The 9,878-nt window shown below is 38.6% G+C and overlaps 1 protein-coding gene across 1 annotated transcript; it reads right to left on the bottom strand.

Moving 5' to 3' along the window:
• Positions 1-3,305: 3,305 nt before the first annotated feature.
• Positions 3,306-9,606, bottom strand: TTLL2 (tubulin tyrosine ligase like 2). Its single transcript, XM_032216030.1, has 3 exons — positions 9,536-9,606; positions 8,314-8,351; positions 3,306-4,954 (listed from the first exon to the last, which is right to left on the bottom strand). Exons 1-3 carry the CDS (start codon positions 9,604-9,606, stop codon positions 3,306-3,308), a joined length of 1,758 nt encoding a protein of 585 aa, XP_032071921.1.
• Positions 9,607-9,878: the final 272 nt, after the last annotated feature.

A 9,878-nucleotide genomic window follows, 5' to 3' on the forward strand; every position in this document is an offset into this window, starting at 1 on the left:
AAAAAAAAAAGTTGCTCCCATCTGCCTGAAGTGGAAAGGAATTCTGGAATCATGGTGAAAGACTGCAGGCCCCATTAGCTTTTGTTTGAGCTGTGAGAAGTTGTGAGGAAGAATCAAGAACCTCTATAACTCTAAAATCATAGAAGTAATATGGTATATTCTAAATGGACCGCCATAGTGCCCTAGAAGTGGAGCCCTCCCCTCATAATCTAGCAGTGTTTCTCAACCTTGGCCACTTGAAGATGTCCGGACTTCAACTCCCAGAATTCCCCAGCCAGCATTGCTGGCTGGGGAATTCTGGGAGTTGAAGTCCGGACATCTTCAAGTGGCCAAGGTTGAGAAACACTGATTCTAGAGGCTGTGAGTTCGATCCTACATAGCGGCAGATATTTCTCGCTTTGGGCACAATGAATCTGCTGTGAACTCTACAGACACATCAGGAAGGGCATGCAGCTATAAACGCTCAGCTCCAATCAGTTGCCCCAAGTTTACTCCAATGCAAGGGATTACAGGGTCGTTAAAAGAAAAAAAAACAGTATATTCTAATTAATCAGTCACAACGACCTCTAGCATGTGGAACACATTGTGGTGATGTCAGAAATTGACACAGATGCAATAACGTCATCATACATAGCTGCATCCAGAGGCCTGATGGAAATACATAAGCTGTAGAGTTTTGGGTGAAGGTGTTGCGAATCTTTTGTCATTTGTTGCACTCCTGTGTGGATCATCATAATTTTTATCATGCAAGTTTGAATGCTTGTACTCATCTGTAGCCTTTTGTATGTGGCAAAGGAAAATGTTTTTATTTTTTAATGTAAACTATCTTTTCTAAAATATCACCAGTTTTGAGATGATCAACATCACCTTCCCAGGATCTGAGTTTTGAGATTTCTGTGATTAGCTGAGCCATTATTTGCTAAGCCAGGGTTTGTTGAATTAGTCATAACTGACTGGATTCTCACAACATGCCAAGCCATAAACAGTGATTTACAAATCACAATGAGATCAAGCTAACATTCATACTATATTGTTGTGTGCAATGAGGCCAGAAAATACATCCTTTAGCCAGGGAGGCTGTGGCAATGCCTCTTAAAACATGTGAAAAGACAGCAATAAAAATAGATATATCTGGAGCTAGAAGGGCTAGTAGTTAGGTGGAAATGACTACATGTACCAATCAAGTAGTTGCTGAATGAAAAAGCTGTTTTGTATATAACAGGAAGGTAAAAGTCATCCTTGAATTACAACCATTTGTTTAGCAACTATTTAAAGATAAATGGCACTAAAAAAAAGTGAGTTACAACCCGTCCTTGCACTTATGTCTGTCATAGAATCCTCACAGTCGTGTGATCTAAATTTGGGTGCTTGTACTATCCCTGGGTCTTTCAATTGCCATTAGCAACTTTCCCAGCCAACAACTGATGACCAAAGTCAATGGGAGAAGTTGAACTCACCTAATAACTTCACAATTCACTTAACACTTACAGGGATTCACTTAATCGTTGCAAAATAAATTGTATAATCAGGCACAACTGATTTACCCACTGCCTTGCCTAGCAATATGCTGTGCCCCAGTGGAGCTGGCAGCAATCAGACAGTGAGGAGGTTGGGGAGGAACATGGGCCAATCCTGGAGGCTGAGGAAAGCTCATACCAGGGCTCTGCTTCGGAGGAATAGAGGGAACTAGACAGCAGTGAGGCAGAGGAACAGCTGGAGCCTGTTCCCAGTGTGCCCATGCACAGAGCTGCCAGAAGATAAGAACAACTAAGAAAGCAGGGTTGACTTGGGAGTAAAGGCATACCTTGGAGGTGATTTGCCCCTCCCATAGGAAACAAAAGGGGAGTGAACAGGGAGAGGGCTTTTGTGGGAAACAATTTGTTCCTTTGGTCGTTTCAAGAGTAGAAAGTTCTGTTTGTGACTATATGAGACTCTGTGCCAAGTGTTGCCTTGCCCTGCATTTGGAAACTAGTTATCTGACAGCTCACCAAGTGAGATAAGGTTCGTGTTGATAAACTTTCATCTGAAAGACTGTTTGCCAAGCCTCGCTGACTGTGAATGAAAGGAATTCACAGTCATGTAAATAAGTGGTTTTGCCGGGACCAAGACACTGATTCATGCTTTTTAGGAAGCCTAGGTCAGACCACACAATGGAAATTCTGTCATACAGTGGTGTCAGACATCAAGGTCTATCTATAGTTTTTACCCTCCCCTCTTTCCAAAAGGTAGTAAAAAATTTGAATTTCACCACTGGTTTTAATATTATGAGCTTTCATTTTATACTCAGCTTGTAAGTGCGTGTGTGGAAAAAAAAACCATGTTACAGAAATGCCATAGGTGCTCCAGCGAAATGAAATCTGGATAAACATTTGCATCCAGAGAGGTTTCACTCATCAGGAGTGCATATCCGTAATATTTTTCAGCTGTGTGAAGAAATTCAGGTACTAAGATGTGTAAATTTCAGGAGCTCTGTGTCCAAGTCTCCCTGTCATTCAACTGTCTTTGTATTTGTTTGTTTCCCTAATATGCATCTTTTTCCAAGTTGGTGATTTTTAGAAGTGTTGGAGTATAATGAGTATTATCTCTGTTTGCATGGCAAAGAATCAGTGGTTTGTAGTCCAATGACCTCATATAGCGGGTTCTGAGTTTGGGAAGGCTCACCTGGTGTCACATCTTGTGTTTGGATCCTGTGTGGTCCTTCAGTGACAGGATGAATGTGTGGATGAGCATGTCTATGTTAGACCACAGAAAAGAATTCTGTATTTTTGACATGTTCATGGGAAACAGGCTATTTGACCTTGTTTTTGATGTAATTTTGATGCTGAACTTGAATGCAAATTGAAAGTGACCAAAAGTCTTTTTACAATTAAACAATGATATGTTAATACAAGCGATACTACTTGTTTGTACTGTTTATTGATTCAAATGCCACAATCTGAATAAATTGGTTAATATTGTATCTCTGTTGTTTCCATTATTTGTATAACTATAATAACAATATTTTGAAAGAGGTCATTGCAAATTTCCCAACATTTGCACTTATATCGAGAAGAGAATTGTTTCAAAAGAAAAAAAAAGGGAAGAAAATTTGGAAGTATATAGGAGAAACTTCCAAAATTTCCCTCCTGCTAGATGTATTGGATTCTACTGATTTTATTGTCTGAGAAATTATAAGTCTTGGTTTGGTACATCTGGTGGTCACAAGGTTGAGGAAGTCTAGTATAGGAATGGCACACATTATATTTTTGTTATCAGCTTTCAAGTTCTTTCATCAAAAAGAGTATAGAATTGCTCCAACCATTTGTCTACTGGTTAACTAAAGCTTTATTTAATTTTTGATATTCTGGTTGTAATTCTTTACTTATTAATTTATGGATTTCCTGTATTACACTTTTGACATTCATTCCATTCTTCGACGCTTCAAGTGCTGCATCATTGAAAGGAAATATAAGGATAAAATCACCTACACGGGGGAATGGCCGTCTGTCTTTATCTGAGAGAAAATAAGGAGGAATAGTTGGCTTGTGGGTGTAGAACTCTAGTGAGTTAAACCAATGTGTGGACTGCACAGACTCACATAGTGAATGACTAGTTCTTAACATCTGTCTGCTTTTGGATAATGGCTTTGATTGGATAGGAGTTTGGGGCATGTTCAACTTTTCACGTAATTGTGAAGTCAACGTTTTACGAGGATATGCACTAACTGTTCTGCCATAGGTGGGTGTTCTTTTATTGATCTGTAAACACGATGGAGAAGGGGAAGTTGTTGCTGATTTGATTCCTTTCCCACACTTCAGGAAATCCAGTGGGACCTCTGACTGGGTTGTCAGCATATATTGTGATTGGCTGAAGCATGAAAGCCTCCGATTGGTCCCTCTGCTTTTTCTTAGAGTATCAGCTTCCTTGTAGTTCAACAAGTCGACAATGTCATGGAGCAACTTCCTTTTGACAATGACATCACTGGCACAGTCTAAACGCAGGCCTGGGCTGTGGTTTACTTCTAGAAGCCAGGGTTTCAATTTCTCATCAACCAAAATGTCAAACCCGAAGAGCTCAAAGCAGTTGGAAGTGAATGGTACTGAAGTGGTGATGGCCAACAAAGTTAGAATGACTATATGGTTGATTCTTTTCCACAGGAGCAGGTCATCAAAACTGCAGCTCCGTAAATAGGCACGAAATCTGCTAAAAGTCCATTTGCATCCAGAGCCAATGACTTCTTTGTCCTTTCTGTATGATGGTCCAAACTTGTTGATGCTTGTATTTGTCAAGTGAGCATAAATGTTGTCAAGGGATCCAAGGTCAAACTTCTCTGTTGCAAACCTCACCAGTCCTTCTTCGTATATATAAATTGTAAGGGGATAAAAACTTGTAACGCAAACATAAATACGGAGGTCCCATTTGTATCCGGAAATAAGCAAAGGGTTACTGATATACTTTTGCACAATTACCATGCAGTCATAAACAAAATCTTTAATGTCTTGAAAAATGAGGATGCCTCTCCCGCGAGACCTGTCAACTGGCTTGCAGATCCAATAACTCAACTTTTTCCCTGGAATTTGCCTCTCCTTGGAGTACTCAGTTATAAATTTTATATAGTCATTGGGCATGATGAAAGCCACTGGACTGAACTCATAAAGGGTGGTCCCATAAATTCCCTTCATGCGTTTCAGATGTCTTGCCAAATAATCTTTCCGAGTGATTCTGATGGTTTCTGGATGGTGATTGAGCCTCTGCCATGGTTTGACGCTCTGGTGTTCTGTCATCCGGAAAGGGCAATTCCTCCAGTACAAGTTCCAGTCTTCATTATCTTGCTCATGCTCATCATATTCAATCCAACCACGTTCCAATAAAATTTCACGGACTAGTGAAGGCACGCTAGAATGGAGCCGGAACACTAGTGGCCTGGTGCTGCCTCCAGGCTCAACTTGTTTTGCTGTTGTAGAACTCTTACTTTCTAAAAAAATAAATAGGGGCAGATAGTAGGGCAGCAACAATTCATTCAATTGATGTGAATGATGATATCACAAAAGAAATGCGATTGCTATCTATTGCTAGCTCATATTTTCTAGGCCAGGGGTCTGCTATCTTGGCAACTTTAAGACTTTGTGGACAACTCCCAGAATTCTTCAGGTGACTGAGAGTTAAAAGTCCACAAGTCTTGAAAAATGCCAAGTTTGGAGCCCCTGTTCTAGGCTAAAAAATAATAATAGATGCTCTATAAACTAATATCAGGACAAGTTCTTTCAGTCCAGATGGAAAATTAATCTGTATCTTTAACATTAAGTGGGATAAAGGAAACAATTCGACCATAAAAGCTCTGAAACTAGAACAAATTGTGAGCAACTTAAGTCCATATTTTGTTCTTAAACTCTTGATTTTTTTCCAGCCTAACCGGCTTTAATTGGATAATTGAAATCTGAGGCATATTTATAAACCAGGTCACTTATTCAAATTCCTCTCCTACCTGTCTGTGTCAAATGGAAGTCTAAATATTTTACTGTTGTTACAATGTGAGGTCTCTATTAATTGAAATCAAAAGAATATCTTGTCCAACATTCTAATATATAATCAGCATTCAATATAGTCAGCCAAATGCATACAAACAGGACATGTATTCATTAGGGCCATTCTGTTAATATTCCCCAGGGGCTAGTATTAAGAGGCCTACTGCTCCTAATCCTGTTAATTATCACATGCCTATCATGACCAGCAACTATGAATAATAACAATAACTTTTGATTTAAGAACCTGAATCATAAACTTTACTTGTCTTCATCAAGTTTGGACCGTATTTTTCAGAGTATAAGACACACCTTTTTCCCTCAAAAAAGAGGCTGAAAATCTGGGTGTGTCTTATACACTGAATGCAGCATTTTTTGCCTCCTGAAACCCTGCCCCTTCACCAAAATGGCCGTTCATAGCTTTTAGGAGGCTTATAGACTGCTCCTGGGGGCTGGGGAGGACATAAATAAGTAAAAAAAAACGTTTTTTGCTCAATTTTGCCCCCCACCCCCTGAAGCAGTTTATAAGCCTCTTAAAGGCTATCCGTGCCCCTTTTTTTGAAGAAAAAAAAAAACCGGGCCCGTTTTTGTGAAAAGTGAGCCATTTTTGGGAGGTTTGCAGAGTGCAAAAGCTTTTAAAAAAAAATTGCCTCCTCAAAACATTGGTGCGTGTTATACTCCGGAAAATATGGTAATTCCATTCTTCACACTGATATACAGGTAGTCCTCACCGGGGGTGAAATTCAGCAGGTTCTGACAGGTTCTGGAGAACCAGTGATGGAAATTTTGAGTAGTTCAGAGAACTGGCAAATACCATCTCTAGCTGGCCCAGAGCGGGAATGGAGATTTTGCAATATCCTTCCCCTGTCACATCCACTAAGCCACGCTCACAAAACTGGTAGTTAAACTTTTTACTGGTCCTCACTTACTTATCACAATTGGGACTGATAATTCTATTGCTAAGCAACATGATTCTTAAATGAGATACCACATGACTTCAATTTTGATTTTACTACCCACTTCTCCATTGACTCTGTTTGTAGGAAACTGGATCATGAATTCATGAGGACACTGTGGCAGTTGTAAGTGTGAGGGCCTCTGGTAAAGTCACCTTCAATGCACTTGTAATTTCAGATAGTTGCTAAATAGTTTCTGATTAAGTGAGGACTAGTTATACCTATATTATTTTTCAGACAACACTTTTCTTAACAAAATAGTATTGCTATATTTCAAATAATGGTTCCTATTGACTAGTTCATTAAAAGCAATATTTGGCAGGGGGAGGGGGGAGACATAATTTCCCAGATTTGTGTCCTATAAGTATAATTTGACTTCATGTCTAAAATTCCCGGCCATAGTTACTGGAATTCGGGGTCGGCTACATTTAGAACTAAAGTTTGCGTGGTAATGAATATTGAAAATGTCAATAAGCACACTGATTCCCTTTCATTAACAAAAGCCAAGTGAAAGGCAGTAAGAAGAAACCCAGAATTTAAAACTCCAGAGAATGTGGCTTCTTCTGTTGACATAAAACGTAAGACATAAAACAAGCTGGGTAGATCAGCTTCATCTTGGCTGACATAAAGATGCTAATTGGTCTAATACTTTAATAGTTTTCTGCTGGGGTCAATTATGGAAGCCCAATACAACCAGAAGGGAAGATTACAACAAGATAGGGAAGATTTACTTCTATCTATTGCTATAATCTATCCTTGATTTAAACTGTAATTTGAGTCATATCTATTACATCCAGCGACATTATCCGAAGTGTGAAGTTTGCTCTAAGGGTACATCTATATTACACAGTGAAACAAAAATATTCTATTATTAAACTATTCCAGTACTAATCCTGGTTGTCAGAGCAGGTGCAGCAGCCTACTATAGGTTATCCAACAGCAAAACAAACATCTCTACCAGCTTCTACATTTGCTATTGGAATCCTCATGGTTTAAAGTGCTTGCAACTGATCCTTGCATATTTGCTCAAATCACATGTATGTTCAACTGAGTTCATATTTGTAAGAATTCCTATGTAAGCCTAGAATTGGAACTTTAGGATAACGTTCCAGCAGGCTGACTGGTATCTTTCAGTCATATCTGTCAGAACTACATTAATGTATGATGACGCTGCTCAACAAAAATAAATATATGTGTAGTGTCTAGGTCAGTTTTCTTGCTACTATATAAGTAATCCTTGCTTGATCACCATTCCTTTAGCAACCATTTGAAGTTACAACAGTGCTGGATGAGCAGGCTTATGGCCAGACCTTGAAGTTGCAACAGCACCACAACTATTACAAAATTTGCATCATCCTGCAGTCATGCGAACACCATTTGTGACTTTTCATTACTGACTTCCAGGAGCAAAATCAATGGGGAAGACAGTAAGACAATGGCAACTGCATAATTTTTTGTCTAACCCAGGGGTGTAAAACTCATGTCGTCATGAGGCAAAAGGGGGAAAAGTCAAGTGATGTATCGGGACTTTCCCCCCTTTTGCTAAACCGGCCATGGGTGTGGCCAGTGTATGATGCATCTGGCCCATGTGCTGGAAGTTTGACAGCCCTGGTCTAACCACTCATGATTCACCTAACAACCCACAACTGAAGCTGCAGTGACATCACACTTTATGACTATGCTGCTTAACATCAGATTTGCTGATTTCAATTACTGTTGTTAACTGAGGACTACCTGTTTATCTACATTAGATACAAAACAGATGCTCTGTCTATAGGCATAACTTGTTATGTGTTTTTGTATCAAATATTTGTTTGATAGAAATGAAATGTTAAAACTAAATAAATCAAAAATACCTTTCCTTGGGCTTATTGGTTCAGCAGGATTTTCAGTACTGTAAATATGTAAAAGTAAATGATTATCTGTCAATATCTGATAGTAAAAAATGTGTAACATATTCAGATCAACCTAATAAATGGGAATCACCTGGTACCTTATGGGGACTGAAAGAGCTTTAGGTGTAGTAGAGATATATCGCTATTATATCTCTGTTATGAAGGTAGGAAACATCAAATTGTATAAAACAAAAACAACTTTATTAGCATCAATAATTAATTGACTGATTATGTGCCATTAAATAGTTTTCAACTTCCAAGGATTACATGGATAGATTTTCTCCATAAACAATAGTACAAAAATCATTATAAAATTAATGAAAGTTCATAAATAATGCAGCAATTCAAGGCAGTAGAAATTAGTTAGCAATTACTCCACTCTTTGGAATTCACTTAATTCCATTTGAGGTTACTAGTTCAACCTGGTATGTTTTCAGTTGCTGAGGAGAGGCTGATTTTTTAAAATCTCATGGGGGCCAGTAAGCGGAGTTTGGCATTCATGTTTCTTACATTTCTGTTCTGAATTTCCCACATCATTGGTAATTCTGACAATATGGTTACAAAGTCCTCTATGATCATTAATGCTTTCACTTGTATTAAGTCTTGTTTTGCTTTGCCCTTTCCTGATCTTCTCCATCTAAATTTAGATTGTAAATTCCTTGGGGAAAAAATACTGTCTTTTACTTAAGTCATGCCATAACCTCATTTACTGACAGCAGGAGATGAAATGACCATTTCATTACAGGACTGCTGACTTCTTTATTGATCCTTATTAGAACATTTTTCTTCATCCTATGAAGAAACCCTTAAACTCTTTTTCATCTGATAGTTTCTGTAGTGAGATCAATGTCACTGCGGGGCAAAGAAGCAGGTTAAGTTATATTTCTCTGATGAATTGGAAAGACTCTACCACCATCACCATCACCAACAAAAACATAGTTTTCAGAAATAGTTCTACATTTACAACCATAAAGATTTGACATCTTAGTGATAATCAGATCTTTCTTATCCATTCTCTCTCTCCCTCCCTCCCTCTCTCTCTCTCTCTTATCCACCCACCCATCCATCCATCCATCCATCCTCCATCTATCCATCATCACCTCTGTTTTCTAAGAAATTATTGGAAGGCTAAATATCAGTATTTTAGCTAGGAGACAAATATCTGTAAGAAAACATTGCAAACCATATTTCCTCCGTAGTTGTCCAAATTTTATCTTTTCCATGGCTGGAGTCTTCCTTTTCCCAGAATGTCATCTTGACCATCTCATGCCAATTTGAAGCTTTCTTCCTTCCATTCTAATTGCCCACCTTTTGAGGAAAATCCTCCTTTTGAATGTATTGTTTACAAGTTCCCAATCACCATAGAAACTCATGATGTGGTTCAGGTTGCCCATTCCAACATTCTGTTTCCTTGTTCTTTTGTTCTCCTCAGCAGAATATTCAGTGATATTCCATATCACTCACTGATGATTGCCAAATCTCCATTATCTGTTTCTGACATACACTTGTATAGAGTGGGCAACAAA

The sequence above is a fragment of the Thamnophis elegans genome, chromosome 4 (assembly GCF_009769535.1).
Source record: "Thamnophis elegans isolate rThaEle1 chromosome 4, rThaEle1.pri, whole genome shotgun sequence".
In the NCBI taxonomy this organism is placed as follows: Eukaryota; Metazoa; Chordata; class Lepidosauria; order Squamata; family Colubridae; genus Thamnophis; species Thamnophis elegans.